General features: G+C 41.8%; 1 protein-coding gene across 2 annotated transcripts in view; it reads right to left on the bottom strand.

Moving 5' to 3' along the window:
- The window catches only part of LOC126262293 (nucleoporin SEH1), a 150,464-nt gene that overhangs the window by 30,103 nt on the left and 94,897 nt on the right, over positions 1-25,464 (bottom strand). The window contains exon 8 of one of the 2 annotated variants that reach the window (XM_049958821.1): positions 6,549-6,618. The exons of the other annotated variant lie outside the window; for it this stretch is intronic. Coding sequence (XP_049814778.1) covers positions 6,564-6,618 — 55 coding nt within the window. The 3' untranslated portion in view covers positions 6,549-6,563. Of the gene's footprint in view, positions 1-6,548; positions 6,619-25,464 lie in introns of those variants that run through there. 2 annotated transcript variants of the gene reach the window in all.

Here is a 25,464-nt window from a genome sequence, read left to right as displayed (position 1 = left end):
TCATCCTGGAAACATCAACACATAGGATTAATAGAGGAGACAGAGAAGATTCGAAGAAGAATATTACACGTTTTGTTAGTAAGTATGAGGGCTTCACACAGATTCACATCCAATTACAATGCGAGACCCTACAAGGGTGTAACTGTTTCATGGAGTTAAACTTCTGAAAATACATGCTCCAATAAAATCCAAACAATGTAGTACTTCATACCATATAAATTTCACAAAATGACCATGACAGTAAAAAAACTTTTGTAAAATTTTATATTCTGGTCCTGAAGTCTATAAAAATTGCTGTCAGACCTCAGGTGGGAAATGGAAAACCTCCAACTGTACAGAACGAAAGTAAAAGAGCACATCATTGGCCACTCCTCCTACAACTTGTATTAATATTTAGACTCAAGGATATAAATTTCACACTCACATTACTCTAATGTTTCTATTACACAGATCTTGACTTTGCCAGTATGTAAACAGCCGATAGTGTGTTGCGTAAAGTTAAATAATACATTGTTTGAAGTATCAGGTAAGAGAAGGAGATGAACAGTATAACAGGATGAGCTTGGTTTTTTCTCCAAAAGTAACAGTTTCTCCACTCATGTATACACATGTAAAGTAATCTAGAAATAATTCCCTTGATTATAAGTGTGAGCAGATTAGGACTAAAAGCATTACAGTCATAATTTGTTGTTAATTTATTTCACAGAAATAGCCTGCAGTAGCTGCTGCTTGTATATAACTTGACTTGTTTTATGTCCGTGAATGCTTTCCTTGATGATGGGTTTCTGAAACACAACGCTGTTTTCCAAAAATGTCCACAATCTGTCTCACAACTTAACACTGCATACAGAAGGTAATACGTATTGTGCATATTTTAGAGGAGAAACCCCAATATGTAGTATAATTGGAAATAACATCTGCCATGTACTTCACTGTAATTTGCAGAGTGTGAATATGTAAGGGGTGATCAAAATGTTTCGATTTGAGGGTGTTGCTGCAGTGTGTACGCAACGTAGCAGGCCTCCGATATGGGTACATCTAGGCAAGTAATAAGTGTGGCATTTGTGTCTTTCTGACATGCATGCGGTAAATGCACAAATGTGAACTATGGCGACGTTATTATCAAATGTGTCAAGACAGGACCAATGTGCTCTTATTATTTTCTTGGCTGCCAAAGGGCAAACACCCATATACATTCTTCAGCCCCTTAAAGAAGGCCCTGAAGGGTTGACAAAAATGACTGTCAAAAACCTCCATTATGGGGAGGTGCACCTAGTTCTGTGGCGGTTGCAATTCGAAACAGGACACTGGTCAACCTGGGAGGCCACACTCTTCCATGGCTAATTGACTGAAGCACCTGATGTGTTTCAATGTTCCAAGCAACACGTTCCTTGAGCACTTTATTACAGGCTAGTGCAACAAAGGGTGCTGGTGCCTCATGATACCTCCATATCACAAATGTCACAACGCAGAAGTTACACCACTCCAGTATCCACCTTGCAGTCCTGATCTCTACCCATGTGATCATCACACCTACAGCCCCTTAAAGAAGGCCCTGAAGGGTTGACAATTCCTGTTGAATGAGGATGTGCAGCAGGCAGTTACAGACTTTTTCACACAGCAGGACATGGAGGGTGCCTTCAAACTAGTGTGATGGTGGGATGATTGCCTCAATGCTCATGGCGATTTTTGCTGATTGGTATTATCCCAATTCTAGACTGTAATGCCCTTGAATGGAAACTTTTTGATCACCCCCTTATACATAGGGAAAATAAAATTGGAAATTAAATGTGTGACATCGTCTGAAGAAAGTGGCCAAAGTTTGATTATCATTGCAGTCTTGAAAATTTTAAATACAAGGAACACTAATGCTCACTTGCACAGCTAATTCTGCAGCTCTATACTGCCAACAGCAAATGTAAATTTCAGCAATTGTAAATGGAGTAAAAAAATCACTGTAAATTATTTCAACATTTTTCCAAATCCGAGCCAACCTCTATTGAAATATTATTCAAATACAAAAGCCTAAGATTTAACAGAGTAACTTTTTAGTTACTCTTTTATTTTATATAATGGTAAACATATATTACTGTAGCACTTCACACAGAGCTTTCATATTTGATCATTTTTAAAATGTTTCTTGAACTGAAAAAATAATTTGAAAAAATGGAAATAGGTCAGATGAAAATCACACAACTACATGGCTGGACAGCATTATGTTGATGATAATTATTTCTGTGGTATCTGCTTGTATAATACAGAGTAATTTAGTAAGATCATTTCCATTTGTTCTTCAAGTTTCATTCAAATTGTAATGTGCAGTTACTGCCAAATTAATTCACCTTTACATATCATGAAGTAGTCTTGAAATTTACTCTTCACATGTCACAATGAAAATTTGTGCATTATTTAGTTTGCTGTGTGCCAATGGAAGTACAGAACTTTGTGATTTTCCTTTATCATACCACAGATCAAGTACCAGATCTGGGTCAGTGTCATCTGCAGAATCAATTGTGCCATTACCCATACATGTCAACTCAATGTAAGACAGCAGAAAATTATGGAGAGCACGTATAACCAGTACTATGTCTGACAGTGTGTCTGTGTTCAAGAACACGGAATTAAATAGTAGCCTGAATCTGTTAGGTAAAATAGGAATATGTATTCATCTTTGAGCTCTTGACATGTGGTAACTGGGTAAACGATACAGTGCTCGTTACCAATAGTGACCAGCAAAACAATACAGTATGGAATATATCTACCACAGGTAATTTTGAATTTTGTAGATTTCATCTGGGAATAATGAAAAACAATGCCATGAATCCTTTTAGAATTATGTGAAAAGATTCCTCACTTTTCTTAGAAACTCAGACAACCACATTAAGTTTGGTGAAAACAGCCACAGCTAATTGTGCACTGATCAGAAACTTTATCTATACAGAAATACGAAATGAATACTGGAGGCTATATAGAATGAGTTACCCGCATAAGTATTTTTCAGTTACAAGATGATCTATGAAGTAATTACTTGGTAAGCTTCTGGAGGTATGTAGCACCAGATGTTTAAGTATAGGTGACACAATTCCCATTATTTACGGGCTGTAGGTTTGTGGGTATGGTGCTGGCACCTGATAACATCACAGAAGTGTTTCATTGGGTTCAGATCAGATGAAATTGGTAGCAAAAAAATACCAATGTGGGTTCAGTATGCTGCTCTTGAAATGCTGTTTCACGATTCTGGCCTAGCAACACAGATAGTTTTCCATATCAAAGATGTCATCATCATTGGGGATCCATCAAGCAAGAAGGGACACAGGGGGATGCAGGAAAATGTCCTTTATGGCAGTAGTCAATCCAGTTGACTAATATAGAACCCAACAGAACTTGTATCTGAATTATGTGATGCAGATGATCACTCAGAAGTTTCATTCACTATGTATTGTAATAGTCAAGTACAATACGTACATCTAACATACAGCAATAAATGTTTGCCAGCTCATCATTTATTTTAGAACAGAAGCAGTACATATAAACAAAAGTAGAAGCCAACCATTAAGTAATATTTTTTCACTCTTAACTTAACTCTGCCTAACAGGCCATGAAGGCCGAATGGTATTGACCAGCTGCTGTGTCATCCTCAGCCCACTGGTGTCACTGGATGCAGATATGGAGGGACATGTCAGCACACTGCTCTCCCAGCTCTATGTCAGTTTATCAAGACCAGAGCCACTACTTCTTGGTCAAGTAACTCCTGAGTGTGTCTCACACACCCCACCTGCCAACAGTGCTCGGCAGACCGGATGATCACTCATCCAAGTGCTAGCCCAGCCTGACAGTGCTTAACTTGGGTGATCCGATGGGAACCGGTGTTACCAGTGTGGCAAGGCTGTTGACGTTTTCATTCATACAGAACATTAAATACGTAATGTCAACCAGTACATTCCAAAAATTATTGTAATTTTATTAAAAATGGTTTGGTAACAAATTTTATTATTCAGTCTCCTGAATGTAGCAGTGCAGTTTTCTTAAAAAACATTTTATTTGAAGAAAAATAATGAAATTACATTGTTAACTAGATGGGTATTACATAATATTTCTACATATATACAAAAAAATTTATGCAAATTTTCACCTTTCTCAACTGAAACATTGCGTTAACTACTGATGAAAAAATAATTTCATTTGTTCAAAAACACTTTTTTTAAAAAGTTATTCATGAAATCAAGTTTTAAATTCTAGAACTTTCTTTCATAGCACTGAAACAGATTTAAATAATCAGTATTATATTCTTGTCATGCTAAGTTTATAGTTTCTGAAAATATATAATTTTGTTAAAATTAATGTACTAACTAGAAATTTATTGTAATTAGAATGTTCATGTTTCAAGAACTTTCACGCACGAAAAGTGAAATTTTAAATACAAGCAAAGTGCACCAACTACATTCTTAGCTTGTCTCCTATCTTAAACATGTAAATATAGTCTGCATATGATTTCTGCTTTTAAAAATATTATGTCTCATCTCAGACTGAAGTTTCCTTCTATTTTGCAAATGTGGTATGATAATTCTTATGAAATGAAGAATAAGCAAAACTATAAGTGTTTCAATCAATACATAACAAACCTGACCTTAAGAAAAAAGCTGGAAGCAAGAGAGAAAGATAATGAATTATTATTTGTTTGTAATAATTTTGTCCTATTGTTAGTTATGTAGAGCATGAATGATGAAAATCCAATCTAAGATGCACTTAGTTAATTTGATGTTGAACTTTATGGCTTAGTTGTTTGGGACTGAGTATTACAACTGTGTTGCTTGTCCAGGATAAAATATTACAGTTGTGTTGCTCACTGCAAAGGAATATTATATAGTCCAAAATAATGTACAAGCAGTCCACAGCTGCCATGGTGCCTTCAGTTACTGCCATAGGTCCCATGGAGATCCATTTGACTGTCTCCCCCCCCCCCCCCCTCCACTACTCCATTACAGCTTAGTACTGTCCACACTGGCCTTTGTCCATGGTGGGGTGCACATTTCAAGCGGCATCTCGCCTGGATGACAGTGTCTCCGGATATTGCCATTGACCTAGTGTAACAAGAAATTTGATTTCCCCAAACCAAGTGGCATATTTCCTTTGATCCATGGTCCCATCTCAATGATCTCGCATACTGCAATGTTAATTGATGACGTTGGAGGGGGGGTCAACATGAGAACAGGCACAGATCGCTTAGGGCAAGCCTCTGAATCCATGCTCTGTGATGAGGCATCAACACCTTGCTGCCTACTTGTGGTTTCACTATCTTTCAGCCACTTCCCATAGAAGCTTATGACAGTAGCACACAAGCAGCCACACCTGCTTCACCATTTCCGAGGTGCTTACCATGTCACATGTCCACAATACTACCAAATGACATTCAGTCATGTTGTTTTGGCTCATCAGTGTAGTTTGTGGCACAATAACTGCAACTAACCTTTCTGACATACTTTAAAAAACACAAGTAAAAGATTTTATAACAGTCCATTTATAATTTACTTTAGCTCAATTCGAAAATACCATTCATTTTACCCAAACATGTAATTTTTCAGCTACCTCCATTTTTCAAATGTACACAATATGGAAACAATTCCAGCAATAGTGACAAAACTGACAGTAAATTAATTAAATATATTTCCCATGGATCATTTGTAAGATTTATATAAAAATGACATGGAATGAGTTACAGGCTATGAGCACAAAATTTGTTTTTGTGCGACTGCATGTCGGCCATTTGTTGGTTAGTACATAGCATAGTGGCGTAAATTTAATAAAGATGTCATAACTCATGTGACAAGTGAAACAAATGTAATGAAAAGGTAAACTATATTACACATTTTATATGTTTACACGGCTTGAACAGGCCTTGGAAGGCTCAACAGTACCGACCAACCACCATGTCATCCTCAGCCAATAGGCTTCACTAAATGCAGATATGAAGGGGTATGTGGTCAGCACACCACTCTCCCAGCCATTGTCAGTTTTCATGGCCAGAGCTGCTACTTCTATCAAATAGCTCCTTCACTGGCCTCATAAGGGCCGAGTACATCCCGCTTGCCAACAGCACTCTAAAGGTCTGGATGTTGATCCATCCAAGTGCTAGCCCAAATAAACATTGCTGAACTTCAGTGATCTGACGGGAACTGTTGTTACTACTGTGGCGAGGCATTTGGCAAACTACACTTTTGCCAGTTTTTAGTTATATATTTGTCCTAGAATAGAAGAAGCCATCAAGATAAAATGATGTCAGAGTAGATGTGAAATATTCTTTGCTAGTACGATCAGATAGTAGATCTATGTTAGCATGATGTGTGCATTGAATATATGACCCCATACGAAAATTGTAAATGAATATTGTTAACACGGAATAATGGCAGACTTTAATAATCAAAATTCTTTTCACAGCCACAATGAACTTGTTTATTAGATGCTCATTTCTTAAAGATGAATAAAATATTGTATGAAAAAAGTATTTTTTTTTCAGGAACTTATCCTCATATTTCACACCTGTAAAATCATGCTTGAGGCAGCAATTAAGATGGCACCTCCGCGTAGAAGAATTTGGTGATGACTCCTTTAGGGGTATTCCTAAAGATGGGAAAGTCTGACTAGTATTTTATGAGTAAAACAGTAACATTACAAAATGAACAATATTACCAAAAACATTTTTGTTACATCTTCACTAAAATTATGGTCATAAATAGCAGGGTCTCAAAAGGAGTATATATATAAACTGTATCATAGTAACTTCCGTCAGCGGGAGGAAGATTTCAGCTTACCTCATGTACTGTAGCAAAACTTGTGTAGAAATCATTGTGTAGAAATCATATCTACCTCTACATCTATATTATATCTAAAAACAAAGATGATGTGACTTACCAAACGAAAGCGCTGGCAGGTCGATAAACACACAAACAAACACAAACACACACACAAAATTCAAGCTTTCGCAACAAACTGTTGCCTCATCAGGAAAGACGGAAGGAGAGGGAAAGACGAAAGGATGAGGGTTTTAAGGAAGAGGGTAAGGAGTCATTCCAATCCCAGGAGCGGAAAGACTTACCTTGGGGGGAAAAAAGGACGGGTATACACTCGCGCACACACACACATATATCCATCCACACATATACAGACACAAGCAGACATATTTAAAGACAAAGAGTTTGGGCAGAGATGTCAGTCGAGGCAGAAGTGAAGAGGCAAAGATGATGTTGAATGACAGGTGAGGTATGAGTGGCGGCAACTTGAAATTAGCGGAGATTGAGGCCTGGTGGGTAACGGGAAGAGAGGATATATTGAAGAGCAAGTTCCCATCTCCGGAGTTCAGATAGGTTGGTGTTGGTGGGAAGTATCCAAATAACCCGGACGGTGTAACACTGTGCCAAGATGTGCTGGCCTTGCACCAAGGCATGTTTAGCCACAGGGTGATCCTCATTACCAACAAACACTGTCTGCCTGTGTCCATTCATGTGAATGGACAGTTTGTTGCTGGTCATTCCCACATAGAATGCATCACAGTGTAGGCAGGTCAGTTGGTAAATCACGTGGGTGCTTTCACACGTGGCTCTGCCTTTGATCGTGTACACCTTCCGGGTTACAGGACTGGAGTAGGTGGTGGTGGGAGGGTGCATGGGACAGGTTTTACACCGGGGGCGGTTACAAGGATAGGAGCCAGAGGGTAGGGAAGGTGGTTTGGGGATTTCATAGGGATGAACTAACAGGTTACGAAGGTTAGGTGGATGGCGAAAAGACACTCTTGGTGGAGTGGGGAGGATTTCATGAAGGATGGATCTCATTTCAGGGCAGGATTTGAGGAAGTCGTATCCCTGCTGGAGAGCCACATTCAGAGTCTGATCCAGTCCCGGAAAGTACCCTGTCACAAGTGGGGCACTTTTGTGGTTCTTCTGTGGGAGGTTCTGGGTTTGAGGGGATGAGGAAGTGGCTCTGGTTATTTGCTTCTGTACCAGGTCGGGAGGGTAGTTACGGGATGCGAAAGCTGTTGTCAGGTTGTTGGTGTAATGGTTCAGGGATTCCGGACTGGAGCAGATTCGTTTGCCACGAAGACCTAGCCTGTAGGGAAGGGACCGTTTGATGTGGAATGGGTGGCAGCTGTCATAATGCAGGTACTGTTGCTTGTTGGTGGGTTTGATGTGGACGGACGTATGAAGCTGGCCATTGGACAGGTGGAGGTCAACGTCAAGGAAAGTGGCATGGGATTTGGAGTAGGACCAGGTGAATCTGACGGAACCAAAGGAGTTGAGGTTGGAGAGGAAATTCTGGAGTTCTTCTTCACTGTGAGTCCAGATCATGAAGATGTCATCAATAAATCTGTACCAAACTTTGGGTTGGCAGGCCTGGGTAACCAAGAAGGCTTCCTCTAGGCGACCCATGAATAGGTTGGCGTACGAGGGGGCCATCCTGGTACCCATGGCTGTTCCCTTTAATTGTTGGTATGTCTGGCCTTCAAAAGTGAAGAAGTTGTGGGTCAGGATGAAGGTAATGAGGAAAGAGGTTTTAGGTAGGGTGGCAGGTGATCGGCGTGAAAGGAAATGCTCCATCGCAGCGAGGCCCTGGACGTGCGGAATATTTGTGTATAAGGAAGTGGCATCAATGGTTACAAGGATAGTTTCCGGGGGTAACGGACTGGGTAAGGATTCCAGGCGTTCGAGAATGTGGTCGGTGTCTTTGATGAAGGATGGGAGACTGCACGTAATGGGTTGAAGGTGTTGATCTACGTAGGCAGAGATACGTTCTGTGCGGGCTTGTTAACCAGCTAAAATGGGGCGGCTGGGATGATTGGGTTTGTGAATTTTAGGAAGAAGGTTGGGGTGCGGGGTGTCGGTGGGGTCAGGAGGTTGATGGAGTCAGGTGAAAGGTTTTGCAGGGGGCCTAAGGTTCTGAGGATTCCTTGAAGCTCCGCCTCGACATCAGGAATGGGGTTACCTTGGCAAACTTTGTATGTGGTGTTGTCTGAAAGCTGACGCAGTCCCTCAGTCACATACTCCCGACGATCAAGTACCACGGTCGTGGAACCCTTGTCTGCCGGAAGAATGATGATGGATCGGTCAGCCTTCAGATCACGGATAGCCTGGGCTTCAGCAATGGTGATGTTGGGAGTAGGATTAAGGTTTTTTAAGAAGGATTGAGATGCAAGGCTGGAAGTCAGAAATTCCGGGAAGGTTTGGAGAGGGTGATTTTGAGGAAGAGGAGGTGGGTCCCGCTGCGACGGAGGACGGAACTGTTCCGGGCAGGGTTCAATTTGGATAGTGTCCTGGGGAGTTGGATCATTAGGAGTAGGATTAGGATCATTTTTCTTCGTGGGAAAGTGATATTTCCAGCAGAGAGTACAAGAGTAGGACAGTACATCTTTGACAAGGGCTGTTTGGTTGAATCTGGGAGTAGGGCTGAAGGTGAGGCCTTTGGATAGGACAGAGGTTTCGGATTGGGAGAGAGGTTTGGAGGAAAGGTTCAGCCCCACTCCCACATTCAACCAAACAGCCCTCGTCAAAGATTTACTGTCCTACTCTCGTACTCTCTGCTGGAAATATCACTTTGCCACGAAGAAAAATGATCCTAATCCTACTCCTAATGATCCAACTTCCCAGGACACTATCCAAATTGATCCCTGCCTGGAACAGTTCCATCCTCCGTCGCAGCGGGACCCACCTCCTCTTCCTCAAAATCACCCTCTCCAAACCTTTCAGGAATTTCTGACTTCCAGCCGTGCATCTCAATCCTTCTTTAAAAAACCTTAATCCTACTCCCAAGATCACCACTGCTGAAGCGCAGGCTATCTGTGATCTGAAGGCTGACCGATCCATCATCATTCTTCCGGCGGACAAGGGTTCCACGACCGTGGTACTTGATCGTTGGGAGTATGTGGCTGAGGCACTGCGTCAGCTTTCAGACAACACCACATACAAAGTTTGCCAAGGTAATCCCATTCCCGATGTCCAGGCGGAGCTTCAGGGAATCCTCAGAACCTTAGGCCCCCTGCAAAACCTTTCACCTGACTCCATCAACCTCCTGAGCCCACCGACACCCCGCATCCCTACCTTCTTCCTAAAATTCACAAACCCAATCATCCCGGCCGCCCCATTTTAGTTGGTTAACAAGCCCCCACAGAACGTATCTCTGCCTACGCAGATCAACACCTTCAACCCATTACATGCAGTCTCCCATCCTTCATCAAAGACACCAACCACATTCTCGAACGCCTGGAATCCTTACCCAATCCGTTACCCCCGGAAACTATCCTTGTAACCATTGATGCCACTTCCTTATACACAAATATTCCGCACGTCCAGGGCCTCGCTGCGATGGAGCATTTCCTTTCACGCCGATCACCTGCCACCCTACCTAAAACCTCTTTCCTCATTACCTTCATCCTGACCCACAACTTCTTCACTTTTGAAGGCCAGACATACCAACAATTAAAGGGAACAGCCATGGGTACCAGGATGGCCCCCTCGTACGCCAACCTATTCATGGGTCGCCTAGAGGAAGCCTTCTTGGTTACCCAGGCCTGCCAACCCAAAGTTTGGTACAGATTTATTGATGACATCTTCATGATCTGGACTCACAGTGAAGAAGAACTCCAGAATTTCCTCTCCAACCTCAACTCCTTTGGTTCCGTCAGATTCACCTGGTCCTACTCCAAATCCCACGCCACTTTCCTTGACATTGACCTCCATCTGTCCAATGGCCAGCTTCACACGTCCGTCCACATCAAACCCACCAACAAGCAACAGTACCTGCATTATGACAGCTGCCACCCATTCCACATCAAACGGTCCCTTCCCTACAGGCTAGGTCTTCGTGGCAAACGAATCTGCTCCAGTCCGGAACCCCTGAACCATTACACCAACAACCTGACAACAGCTTTCGCATCCCGTAACTACCCTCCCGACCTGGTACAGAAGCAAATAACCAGAGCCACTTCCTCATCCCCTCAAACCCAGAACCTCCCACCGAAGAACCACAAAAGTGCCCCACTTGTGACAGGATACTTTCCGGGACTGGACCAGACTCCGAATGTGGCTCTCCAGCAGGGATACGACTTCCTCAAATCCTGCCCTGAAATGAGATCCATCCTTCATGAAATCCTCCCCACTCCACCAAGAGTGTCTTTTCGCCATCCACCTAACCTTCGTAACCTGTTAGTTCATCCCTATGAAATCCCCAAACCACCTTCCCTACCCTCTGGCTCCTATCCTTGTAACCGCCCCCGGTGTAAAACCTGTCCCATGCACCCTCCCACCACTACCTACTCCAGTCCTGTAACCCGGAAGGTGTACACAATCAAAGGCAGAGCCACGTGTGAAAGCACCCACGTGATCTACCAACTGACCTGCCTACACTGTGACACATTCTATGTGGGAATGACCAGCAACAAACTATCCATTCGCATGAATGGACACAGGCAGACAGTGTTTGTTGGTAATGAGGATCACCCTGTGGCTAAACATGCCTTGGTGCAAGGCCAGCACATCTTGGCACAGTGTTACACCATCCGGGTTATTTGGATACTTCCAACCAACACCAACCTATCCGAACTCTGGAGATGGGAACTTGCTCTTCAATATATCCTCTCTTCCCGTTACCCACCAGGCTTCAATCTCCGCTAATTTCAAGTTGCCGCCACTCATACCTCACCTGTCATTCAACAACATCTTTGCCTCTGCACTTCCGCCTCGACTGACATCTCTGCCCAAACTCTTTGCCTTTAAATATGTCTGCTTGTGTCTGTATATGTGTGGATGGATATGTGTGTGTGTGCGTGCGAGTGTATACCTGTCCATTTTTTACCCCAAGGTAAGTCTTTCCGCTCCCGGGATTGGAATGACTCCTTACCCTCTCCCCTAAAACCCACATCCTTTCGTCTTTCCCTGTCCTTCCCTCTTTCCTGATGAGGCAACAGTTTGTTGCGAAAGCTTGAATTTTGTGTGTTTGTTTGTGTGTCTATTGACCTGCCAGTGCTTTCGTTTGGTAAGTCACATCATCTTTGTTCTTAGATATATTTTCTCACGTGGAATGTTTCCCTCTATTATATCTAAATCTATATTTACATACATACTCTGCAAGCCACCATCTGGTACATGGCAGAGTGTATCATGTACCACTACTTGTCATTTCCTTTCCTATTCTACAGGCAAACAGAGAGAGGGAAAAATGGCCGTCTAAATGCTTTCGTATGAGCTCTAATTTCTCACATCTTATCTCTGTGCTCCTTACGCAAAATGAACCATTGATGGCAGTAGAATCAGTCTACAGTCAGCCTCAAATGCTGGCTCTAATTTCTACAATAGTACCTCGCGAAAAGAGTGTTGTCTTCCCATTCAATTTCACAAAGCATCTCCACAATACTTGGGTGCTGACTGAACCTACCCATAAAAGTTCTAGCAGCGTGCCTCTGAACTGCTTCGATGTCTTCCTTTAATACAACCTGGTGGGGATCCCAATCATTCTAGCAGTACTCGAAAACGGATTTCCATAGTGTTCTATGTCCAAAATGTGTCCCTAACATGCAATTCATCAGCTGACATTAAGAAGTACTTCCTAGAAGAGTTTGTGGATTACCTGTAGGAGTAAAATTATTAATTTCCCACAGATTTACAAACGAAATAAGGATCACTGAGATGTGAACTTGTTTTGGTGCCTGATGAATGATGTTATTGATGTACAACAAATACAAAAACCCCTAATCTTTTTCTTTTTCAGTTACCACCACCACCACAAGCCACGTGACGTCCACCACTGCATAAACGCTTCCTTTACAGTTATTTATTGATGTTTTCTAATGCGACATACCCACCTCCTGTCAAGTCACTGTCTGCGTTTTCTTATCTCTCGGAATACAGCAAGGAACTTCGTTGGTCCATCTACCATTCATACGTCTCACTACATGTTCTGCCGACATCCACTTAATTTTCATTGTGGTTATAGTTACATCTCCCACTCCAGTCTTCCCTGATCTGTTTATTCATTTTATTCCCAACAAGTGACTCTTCATTATGATTGTTCACTTCCTGTTTTAGACAATTTGAAGCTTGGGTTTGAAAACTTCATTTAATTTACCAAGAGCACTTTAATGCATCTTTATTCTTCAGTTAATGTGTTTCGTTGTCCATCCAGCTGTCGTCCTGAAGTTTCAGTTAGGGTGCTTTAACAGATATTCATGCTTCTTCTTCTTCTTCCCAATTTAGGGAAATGAAATCTTCCGTATGGCTGCTGAGAATAGTTTTAATATTACGGAAGTGCTTTGCCGGACATCCCTTTCAATCATGAATTTCCACTATCATAAGATGTACCATATAAGAGAAGCTGTAGCAATTACGTCAATGTACTACAGAATACTAATTTAAGTTGAATCATTGTCATGTTTCTCATGGGCTATTAGTGCAGGCTCTCTGTTAACACGTACATTGACACATGCTTAGTGAAGGATGTTTCACACCAGCCTGGACCAGGGACATGCATTAGGCATGAGACTCTGCTGTGGCTACCTCTGGCCACTCTGCAGTCACTGTGTTGAAGCGAGTCATAAGCTTTCTCAGTAGTTACAAACCCAAAGTATTAGTTTATGCTCTTTGATCACTTCTATAATTTTTTTACTTGAATTATTATACAATATTCACTTTTAAAGCAAGCAGTTTTGTTTAATTTACTAAAATCTATTTTTTCTATGTGGTAGTGATAGGTCTACGATTTCTTTCATTTGACATCATTGACTCCAGTCTCTTGAAGGAGAGCAATTATCGTACTGTCCCAGATTTGGAAACTGTTTTCCTTCACAAATATTCTGTAAATAACTTTGCAGGTTTCTTTTGCATTACTTTGTCTCCAGCTTTAACTACTCCTATTTAAAATACAGCCAATTTTCCTTTCTTCATATGTCAAATGGCCTCTTATACTTTATCTGGCATTACTTCCAGAATGACATTTTCATTATTAATAATCTACATTTACGATTTATCTCCTGGACTTCAAAATCATTTAAGGAAATCTTCGAACAATAGTTCACTTTACTTTTTGTTAGTTCTTGTGTCATCTTGTCATCTGCCAGCTAAATGAAATATGCAGTATCTACCTCTCCTACCTACCATAAGTTTATATTCTGTCTCCTTCGCACACTTATTTTCAATTGTTTCTCTGAATAAATTAAATTTCCTCACATCTTCTGAGTGACAATTGCAAATAGTTTTGTTTAATTCAGTGTATTTTATCATGTTCCTACAATCATTTGCTTAACACCCTCGCATACTTCTTAATACTTCCCTTGTTCCAGTGGGAAATTGCTTTCTTTTAGCTTAACTTATATTTGCAGCACGTTTTGTTGTTTGCACAAGTACATTTGTCAAATAATTGTCCCTTTTGTCTGCAATAATAATACAAATATTCTTATATGATAAACTTGTTGCTTAACACTTAAAGCAGCAGGCCAATAATATTATGGGCACAACTTCTTAGCGAGGACCACCACGCTCATAATATTACGGGCAGTACTCCCCATTCAACTGGTAGCTCTCGAGTAATACTAGACATCCAGCACGTGAGAGAAGGCACATAAATACTTTTAAGTACATATTTCTGACAATTCAGTTCATAACAATCCAGTCTGATACTCTAAAGAATCAAACTAGTCATTTGAGAGTGGGACATCACTGTGTACTCTAAGCAATTTGTCTGGCAATAGTTCACTCAGTGATGCAGAGATTCTTCAACATTCTTGAAAATCTGAAGATGATCGTAGTCATCATTTTGATGCCAAGGGTGAAGATACTTCTAATGACTTATCTGATACACTTAAGAATTTTTTTTCTTAATTTTGAATGTTGTATTCATATTTTATTACCGTAATGTATCTTATGACGTAACATTATACAATTGTTTTTTTTTATATTTCTTTGTTATTACAATACAAAAGGTTTTGTGTGCAACCATGTTTCCAACAGTGCCACACAAAAAGAACTATTTGAAATATTAAATCATTATCATAATATATTCTTCCTTTTCGTTGTATATAGTGTGTTAAACTCACACTATTTACTCGTAAAGTGTAACCGAAAGGATGAAAAAGGCAATCTGTTTTTGTATACGAAAGTAACACAAAAGTCAAACCTGACTCAGCAAAATGAACTGCATTTTTAATTCCTGCAAGCAAATGATTAGAATAACTATTATTAAGCACAAAAATTGTGTAAACAAGTGTAACCTTACCTGATATCTGGAATTTATCCGAAAATTTTGATTCACGGATATGAATTCTGTATAAAGCTAATGTTTATGTTCAACAGATCTTGACCTTACCAGTATACAATCATCTGATAGTTTTCAGTGCAATGTTACAGAAATGCTTCACTGGAAGTATTAGACCAAAACAACAGCTGAGCACAAGAGGAGGGCACCTAAAATTATCAGTATTAGTAAATCGGTACTAGTTTAGTGGTGGGGCAAGACGAATGGTCGCATGTACCCTGCTTGGTGCCAAGATGCGATGGGTCAGGAATGTAATGACTGCTGTATAGAGTGAAAGAGCTGTTCTTCTACAAGTCAGGATGGTGATGGCTCTAACTAAGTTGGTCGAAGGTGGCTGCAGCAAGATATATGATGTATGCTCTTCTCCAGTGGTGTAGTCCATCAGCCACCTATGGCATTTACGTTCTATGGCCATGGTCAGGTGTCGAGTTTGTGGCTCATGGAGAAGCGACACTGTGCTGCAGTGTGTTGTCTTGCAGCAGCACGATTCCTTGCTGGTGCTGATGCACCAGGAGTTAAGTCGGGCCCTGGCAGCCAAGTCTGCCACAGCCCGGCTGGCGAAGTAAACAGCTCTGGATGTGAGCGCAGAGTCATGGCGCCACAAAGTCTGGATCAAGGCTTACAAAATGTGGGGTGATAATAACAAGGACTGTCCAATGGATGCTGGAGCAGTTTGGCAGCACGTACCTCCCTCCTGAGAAATTTGGCCCCTGAATTTAACTTGGTGCTGCACCATGGTTAGGTTGCCGGTTCAAACGTTTGCCTGGTGGTTCCAATGCTGTGTGTATACAGGGTGTTACAAAAAGGTACGGCCAAACTTTCAGGAAACATTCCTCACACACAAAAAAGAAAATATGTTATGTAGACATGTGTCCAGAAACGCTTACTTTCGATGTAAGAGCTCATTTTATTACTTCTCTTCAAATCACATTAATCATGGAATGGAAACACACAGCAGCAGAACGTACCAGTGTGACTTCAAACACTTTGTTACAGGAAATGTTCCTAATGTCCTCCGTTAGCGAGGATACATGCATCCACCCTCCGTCGCATGGAATCCCTGATGCGCTGATGCAGCCCTGGAGAATGGCGTATTGCATCACAGCCGTCCACAATACGAGCACGAAGAGAGTCTACATTTGGTACCGGGGTTGCGTAGACAACAGCTTTCAAATGCCCCCATAAATGAAAGTCGACAGAGTTGAGGTCAGGAGAGCATGGAGGCCATGGAATTGGTCCACCTCTAGCAATCCATCGGTCACCAAATCTGTTGTAGAGAAGCGTTCGAACACTTCGACTGAAATGTGCAGGAGCTCCATCGTGCATGAACCACATGTTGTGTCGTACTTGTAAAGGCACATGTTCTAGCAGCACAGTTTGAGTATCCCGTATGAAATCATGATAATGTGCTCCATTGAGCGTAGGTGGAAGAACATGGAGCCCAATCAAGACATCACCAACAATGCCTGCCCAAACGTTCACAGAAAATCTGTGTTGATGACGTGATTGCACAATTGCGTGCGGATTCTCGTCAGTCCACACATGTTGATTGTGAAAATTTACAATTTGATCACATTGAAATGAAGCCTCATCCGTAAAGAGAACATTTGCACTGAAATGAGGATTGACACATTGTTGGATGAACCATTTGCAGAAGTGTACCCGTGGAGGCAAATCAGCTGCTGATAGTGCCTGCACACGTTGTACATGGTAGGGAAACAACTGGTTCTCCCGTAGCACTCTCCATACAGTGATGTGGTCAACGTTACCTTGTACAGCAGCAACTTCTCTGATGCTGACATTAGGGTTATCGTCAACTGCACGAAGAATTGCCTCGTCCATTGCAGGTGTCCTCATCGTTTTAGGTCTTCCCCAGTCGCGAGTCATAGGCTGGAATGTTCCGTGCTCCCTAAGACGCCGATCAGTTGCTTCGAACGTCTTCCTGTCGGGACACCTTCGTTCTGGAAATCTGTCTCGATACAAACGTACCACGCCACAGCTATTGCCCCGTGCTAATCCATACATCAAATGGGCATCTGCCAACTACGCATTTGTAAACATTGCACTGACTGCAAAACCACGTTCGTGATGAACACTAACCTGTTGATGCTACGTACTGATGTGCTTGATGCTAGTACTGTAGAGCAATGAGTTGCATGTCAACACAAGCACCGAAGTCAACATTACCTTCCTTCAATTGGGCCAACTGGTCGTGAATCAAGGAAGTACAGTACAGACTGACAAAACTAAAATGAGCTCTAACATGGAAACTAAGCATTTCCGGACACATGTCCACATAACATCTTTTCTTTATTTGTGTGTGAGGAATGTTTCCTGAAAGTTTGGCCGTACCTTTTTGTAACACCCTGTATAACACTCCAGTGACTCTTTGGCTGTCTGGTGGCAAAGGAGATCTGTGCTGCTTGGCCCATTGCTGCGTTGATGGCCCCTTACAAGAACCTTGCTACATGTAATGTTTGGTGCATTCTGTAAGTCAGTTATGTCATCAGGACAGTAATTAGAACACCGTGTCCTTAGTCCCATTGGTGTTTTGGTGTGCCACTAATCTAATCTAATCTGTGCTTTCTCTGGAGTAATTTGGTTCCTGAATTTAGCTTGGTGCTGTTCCAATGAATGCCAGCTATAACAGACACTCAGACACAATTAGGAATGCAAGTATCTCTCTATAGCTCTAGTCACTGGCTGGTTCTGCAAACTATGCAGAAGTTCTGTGACACAGACACTAGTATATCTGATATACATTACTACACTTGACTCCACTGGTTTCTCTTGTCCACACTATTCATGGTTTGGTCCAGTGTTCTCAGTCCATTCATGGCTTCTTGTAAAATTTCCTATGTCATCTTGTTGAGACTAGGTGAAGCTAGTCCACAAAGCACTTACAGTCCACGACATCCACTTGGTCCATTTGGCAGTCATGTCAAACTACCTCAAAGGGGAAGTTTTCGTTATTCCAGGAGGTCTCCTATTGCATTACAAAACTGTGGACTCATTCTTTCTTGCATGTTATCCTTCACGACTCTTACCTTCAAAACTTACCACTTATCCTAAGTATCACACATCATGTTGCAATAAGTAACACCAACACTTCCTACCAGACAGAGAATGCCAAGTTTCATTATACACATTACACCCATGCACAGTCCTCAAAAACAGAAATCTTACCTACAATTAAGTAATCTCTACACCAAACTACTACTGCCTGACCTATCTAAAATTATTAAACAGTATGCATTTACTTTAAACTTATATGTATCTTCATCATATTTCAATAATCACCAATATTTACTGTATATTTTCCACGCTACTTATCATAACCAATTATGCGTAATCACTCAACATGAGAGACCCATCCAGTGTATTGTGCTCCATGAGCCCTGTGCTCTCGCTGACATATTTAACCAATGGTGCTTGCCCAGCTACAACTTGTGTCCCTCAATATCACTCAACAATACTCCATAAGCATTCTTCATTATAACTCCAACTACATCTTCACTATAAATCCTCAATACTTCATAATAAGCCTCAGTGTCCCAACTCACAATTATATCAGATAATATTACAGTGTATTGCATGTGCTGCATGCATTCCTCGATCCCTCTGACCTATTTAGCCACAGGTGCTTTCCCAGCAACAGCCTGTGTCTCTTAGTACACGTATGATATTGTACAAATTTCTTAGTACCCTATACATTCTCCCTTCCATTGATTATGATAGTTATCCTGCTATCATGCGCACTATACTTCAGCAGACCTGGAACAGTTTAATTGACAAAGTCGGGACCAATAACATCCATGTGGTATCTTCAGTGTATTACTGCTTTGAGTTAGTGCCACATGATGCAAGGACAAAAATCCCAAACCATGAGATACTGTTGCGACACTTATCTGCATTCCACCTTGTCAGCACTATACCATTGTTTACAGCTACCTTACTAGAAAACAGAATAAGCAATGGGAAACAGCGCAGGAATGGAAAAAGAAGAGAAAAGCTCCGCACACAAGTTGTGCACTCAATGTCAAACTACACACCTGCTAGTGCAGACCCTTGGAGGACTCCTAAAATTATAATTTATATGTCAAAACTAAATTATGTCTACACTCGTCCACCACTTACATAATCGTCTCTTTCTTACACTTGCCTATATCTCTCCAGCACACACTTTTTTTCATTCCCAACATATTCCACATGAAAAGAGATAAAGGAGACAGACACAGTCAGGCCCTAGAACTCTGCTGATACGCATCTCCAGAGCAGCAAATTAAGTGTTTATCTTTTCCTGTGTTTTGCTTCTGGTATATTTCTAAAATTTTGTGTGCGATTTCTGTTTAAGAGGTGTAAGCTCACATTTTGTAAGTGTAAATTCAGGGAGTCTGAAGTGCAGCTTTCATTTCTTCTGAACAGCCAGCTGCGTAGCTCATTGTGTTATCAGTGTCCACTGGTAACACATAAGGGGGGGAGGGGGGCGGGGGGTTAGCAAGTTGCATACCTAGGATTCTGTTTGTTTTTATAGTTTACTTCTTCAGTTAGTCTTGGTGGGTAGGATGTGTGCATGCTATGTGCACAATGTGCAATTGGCAAAGAATGTGGCCTCTGCACAGGGCACCTCAGGTGTCATTTGTTTCACCCATGGACTCTGCTGCCATGGCACCTTCTAGTGTATCCGACACGGTGGATCCACCCTCACTGCAAAGTGAGTGGTGAGTGGTAATGCGTTCGTGTCGCATCACGTCACTCAAGGCAGAGGCCCAATGTGGAGACTGGTCATCTGGCCTTGCCCATTACTCCTGTGAGTGAAGAAATGACAGCTCCCTCAGCAGGGTCCAAAATGGCACACAAGGAGGGGTGGGGGCAAGGGTTTACTACTTATCAGCAGCTCCAACATAAGGCACGTTATAGAGCCCCTTAGGCATATAGCATTCGGGGCTGGAAGGAAAGCCAATGTGCACCTGGTTTGTCTGCCGGGGGGGGGGGGGGGGGGGTGGGGGAGGGGGGGGGCTCATTTGAGATGTGGCTGCGGCTATCGAGTGTGCAGGGTGCAGTCCTCTGCAAGTTGTGGCGCACATCGGCACCGACCATGCTTGCCATATGGGTTCTGAGGCCATCTTGAGTTCATAAAGGTGACTGGCAGAAGTTGTGAAGGCTACTGGCCTCATGCATGGAGTGCAAACAGAGCTCGCAACCTGCAGCATTGTTCTCAGAGTTGATGAGGGTCCTTTGGTTTGGTGCCAATTCCAGTCTCAACAACAGGATTTGTTGACTCTTTGACAGTCTTGGCTGCAGATTTCTAAACCTGCATTATCGGATGGGGAGTTGTAGGAGTCCCCTTGATAGGTTAGGGGTGCGCTACACAAAGAAAGCAGCTACTTGTGTAGCAGAGTACTTGTGGAGTGCACATGAGGGTTTTTCATGATAGGCTGTACCCTATGATCACTTAACAGTCGATACGCAACAAGGGAAGTCACACCGCGTTAAGAGTAAAAACACTTTGACCGTCAAAATTTTACCAGTAAATTGTTGAAGTATTTGTAACAAAGTTCCTCAATTTACTGCCCTCCACGAAAGTTCTTGCAGTCAAATTATTCTACGAACCAAGAGCTGGCTGAAGTGGAATGCTCCGAGGTATTTTGTGAGTCATGGAACGTGTCGAAAAGACAGATTAGAGGCCATTGGCAATTGACAAAAATATTGCCTCTACTGAGGTCAAAGTTGAGTGTAACATTGAAGTTATCTGGTTGCATATAGGAGACCTACGTGAAACCAAGTTAATTGTTGGATGTTTTTACCAGCCACCTGATTCATTTGAGGAAAGTCTATGGTCATTAGTGCGTAAATATCCAGATCATGCAACACTGGGCAGACACAACTTGAACCTATCGAATATAGACTGGGATGTTTATGGATTCACTGCAAAGGGTACAGATAGACAGTTTTATGAAGTCCTATTGAACACATTTTCTGAAAATGTGTCTTGAGCAGCCAGTTCAGCAGCCCAAATGCAATGGAATTATCTTATACCTTGTAGCTACAAATAGGCCAGACCTTATCAACAACATCAATATAGAAATGAAGGATATGTGATCATGATGTCATTATATCAACTATGGTTAAGGAGACAACAAATCAGTTACAAAGGTTGTGAGAGTGTTTCTGCTTGAAAGAGCAGATAAGCAATTATCATCATCTCACTTAAGGCAGTGAACTGACATCCCTTAGTGCCAGTACAATGGACATACAGGAATTATGGGCAAAGTTTAAACAGATCGTAAATCGTGGAGAATTATGTGCCTAGTAAGCAGATTATGGATGGAAAAAATCCGCAATGGTTTAATAACAAGATTTGGAAAATTCTGAGTAAGCAGAGGCTGTTGCACTATCGGTTCACAAGAGAATGTGCGCATGACAACAGGCAAAGGTTAGTAGAGATTCATGCGTCTGCGAAAAGGTCTATTCGTGAAGCATACAACTATATCCACTGTCATACCTTAGGAAAAGATTGGCAGAGAACCTGAGAAAATTCTGGCCCTACAAAAAATCACTAAGTGGGTCTAAGGCTTCCATCCAGTCACTTGCTGACCAGTCTGATGTGGCAGTTAAAGATAGCGAAACAAAAGATGAAGTTTTAACCTTCATATTCAAGAAATTGTTTACACAGGAGAATCGTACAAACATACTGTTGTTTGACCATGCACAAACATACTGTTGTTTGACCATCAAACAGACTCCTGTATGGACGACATAATAATAAGCATCCCTGACATAAAGAAACAACTGTTGAAAACAAATAAGTCACCAGCTCCAGATGGAATCCAAATTCGGTTTTACAAAGAGTACTCTACCGCATTGACCCCTTACCAAGCTTGCATTTACTGTGAATCTCTCACCCAGCACAAAGTCCCAGGAGACTGGAAAAAAAAGCGCACATGATCCCTGTATAAAAGGAGATAAAATAATGGACCTGCAAAATTACAAACTAATAGCCCTAACATCAGTTTTCTGCAGAATCCTCAAACATATTCTCAGTTAGAATATAATAAATTTTCTCGAGACTGAAAAGCTTATGTCCATGAATCAGCATGGTTTTAGAAATCATCACCCTTTTCTCAGATGATACACAGTGAACTATGGATGAAAGTCAACAGGCAGATTCCATATTTCCACACTTCCTGAAAGTGTGACATGGTGCCCCTTTGCAAGCTGTTAAAGAAGGTATGAGAATATGGAACAGGTTCACTGATATGCGTGTGACTTGAAGACTTGTTAAGTTATAGAACACAGTATGTTGTCCTTGATGGTGAATGTTCATCAGAGACCCGGGGAAGTGTGACAGGACTGCTGTTATTCTCTATATACGTAACTGATTTGACAGACCGGATGGGCAGCAATCTGCAGCTGTTTGCTGATGATGCTGTGCTGTACGGTAAGGTTTCAAATCTGAGTGACTGCAGGAGGATACAAGATGAATTAGACTAAATTTCTAGTTGGTGTGATGAATGGCGCTAGCTCTAAATATAGAAAAATTTAAGTTAATGTGAATGAGTAGGAAAAACAAACCTGTAATGTTCACATACAGCATTAGTAGTGTCCTGTTTGACACAGTGAAATTGTTTAAATATCTGGACAAGTACTGAAAAGCAATCTAAAATGGAAGGAACACATAAGGATCACGCTAGGCAAGATGAATGTTGACTTTAGTTTATTGGGAGAATTCTAGGAAAGTATGGTTCATCTGTAAAGGAGAACACACATAGGATGCTAGTGTGACCTACTGTTGAGTAATGCTCAAGCACTTGGGTTCCATACCATGTCAGATCAAAGGAAGATATTGAAGCAATTCAGAGGCGGAGGTGCTAGATTTGTTTCTGGTAGGTTTGACCAAGTGTTATAGCGATACTGCGGGGGAAAAATGGGAATCCTTGGAGGGAAGGTGACATTCTTTTTGAGGAACACTATTGAGAAAATTTAGAGAAGCAGCATTTGAAGATCACTGCAGAACAATTCTACTGCCTCCAATCTATGTTGCACGTAAGGACCACTAAGAGTGTGAGTGTATCAGGAAAGGAAATGACCAGTGGTGGTATGGGGTACCCTCCGTCACGCACCGTATGGTGGATTGCGTAGTCTCTATGTAAATGTAGATGAAACAAAAATCAGGAAAAATTGAAACAAGGACCCTAAAAGCAATTAAAAAACCACCTGATGCAACTTACTTACATTGCCAATCCCATTATGGTGGGGTAGAAGACAGAATGCCAATGGCTCTCTGTCCTGGACATTGTGGTGTTTAAGGGTTGGAAGTGTTATGACACCCGATAAGAGTTAAAGGCAGCTGCAGCAAGACAGACAGAATGCATGTAAACTATTTATTACTCCTACTAACTACAGCAGTTACAGGTGCATGCTCTCATCATGTAGCGTGTCCTGTTGCCGGCTCGTGGCATCTATATTCCAAGGGCGTGGACAGGTGTAAATCTCAAGGCACATGGTGAATTGACGCTGGGCTGCAGCGCATTATCTGCGTGGTAGCATGGTGACTCGATCGTGCTGATGTACCAGGAGCTAAGTAAGCAAATGGCAGCCAAGGTTCCCACAGCCTGGATGGTGGTGACCAGCAAAGTGTGGAATGCCGAGCGGCTGCACAGAGGTAGGGTGGCACAGTGCCCAGCACTTGGGATCTTGATGTACAAGAGATGGGCTAATGAAAATTATGGTCATCCAGCAGATGCTGGAGTTGTGGCAGCTGGTTATGGTTGCTGGCTCAAATCTCTGCCTCGTAGCTTCAACACTGACCATAAATAACAACCCAGTGACTGACTGGTTGTCTGGTGGCAAAGGAATGCAGCACTGGTTGGGGCATTGCTGTGGCAAAGACTCACTATGAGACCCTTTCTGAATGTTGATCTAACATGTGGAATTTCTGCATGTTGGCAGTCGTCAGCTGAAAGCCTTACTGGGTCCCAAATGCCCTTGGCATCGTGATGTGCCACATTAGTCATAATTTGTTGCTAGTATACGACCCTAGACTGGCAACTTCTGTCTATTAATGTATAATTTGACTCATTTCACATTCCTGAAAGCTCTCCTTCATGTCAGGATTTATGGAGCAGGATGTGTGAATGAATGGATAAATGTTGCAAAGAACTTTCTCCTAACTGTCACTCAATCATGGAACTGTGTCTTTTTCTGTCATATTTGAACCCTACACCAAACTGCACTTCACAACTTGTCAAAAAGACTTGTTTTCAAAATTACTGTGATCTTCAGTATGCTGCTCTTGTGTATTAGGACATATAAGGGTTCAAGTTTCTGTATTCTGAAAGTTACCTCTTGTCTTTTCTCATCTGTTCCCTCTCCGCTCTGTCCCCCTCCTGCACCGAATAGTTTCAGTCATAGAAGAGGTGGCAATTTTTCCATCAAGTCAACTCTGAAGTGTCCACAAGCAACTATGAACACTACCTCATGAACACTATCTTGTACTTTTTGCAGGTGCCCCCTTGTAGCAAGTGCCTAGGCAGTCTCAAAAATGCATCTCAACTACTATCATTCTGATGGGTGCACACTTTTTAAACTAGCTCTTGAGGCCTAGAATCATGAGTATCAAGATGGACCTTAAAAATTAAAAAGCTTTTCATGTACAAGTTACTGACCTGTTAAGTTATCATCTGGGCTATGTCTGGCATGGAAGAATGATGGCATTTGATTTGTAAACTTGTGTCATCAGCAAACATTGCTGTCTTTCTGACCTGCAAAGTCTGGACATCATACCCCACTTATGGGTGTCCAGGATCATATTTTTATTGTTGCAATTTCAGCATTTGTAACATTATTTGTGCATGATAATGGCCTAAACACTAAAATTGCAATAGTAAAAATATAATCCTGGATACCCTTAAGTGGGACATGATGGCCTTCAACATTAATGGTGTGCTTTTGGGTAGGGGGAAGAGATTTTCCATGGTGTAACCAAAAGAAAAGTTGACTACTATGTAATCAGTACTATGTCGGTAAATAATCAGTATTCTGACCTTTATAACAAGGTGCTGAGGCGAACAAGTTGTACCTTACATCAAAGGTACCGGTAGTCAAAATTTCCTATAAATAATAGCATGACTACAACAATACTTCACAGCCTAGTTGGAGTCCAGGCACCAAGTA

The sequence above is a fragment of the Schistocerca nitens genome, chromosome 6 (genome assembly GCF_023898315.1).
Source record: "Schistocerca nitens isolate TAMUIC-IGC-003100 chromosome 6, iqSchNite1.1, whole genome shotgun sequence".
Taxonomy (NCBI): Eukaryota; Metazoa; Arthropoda; class Insecta; order Orthoptera; family Acrididae; genus Schistocerca; species Schistocerca nitens.
This window is presented reverse-complemented; position numbering and strand designations above follow the sequence as displayed.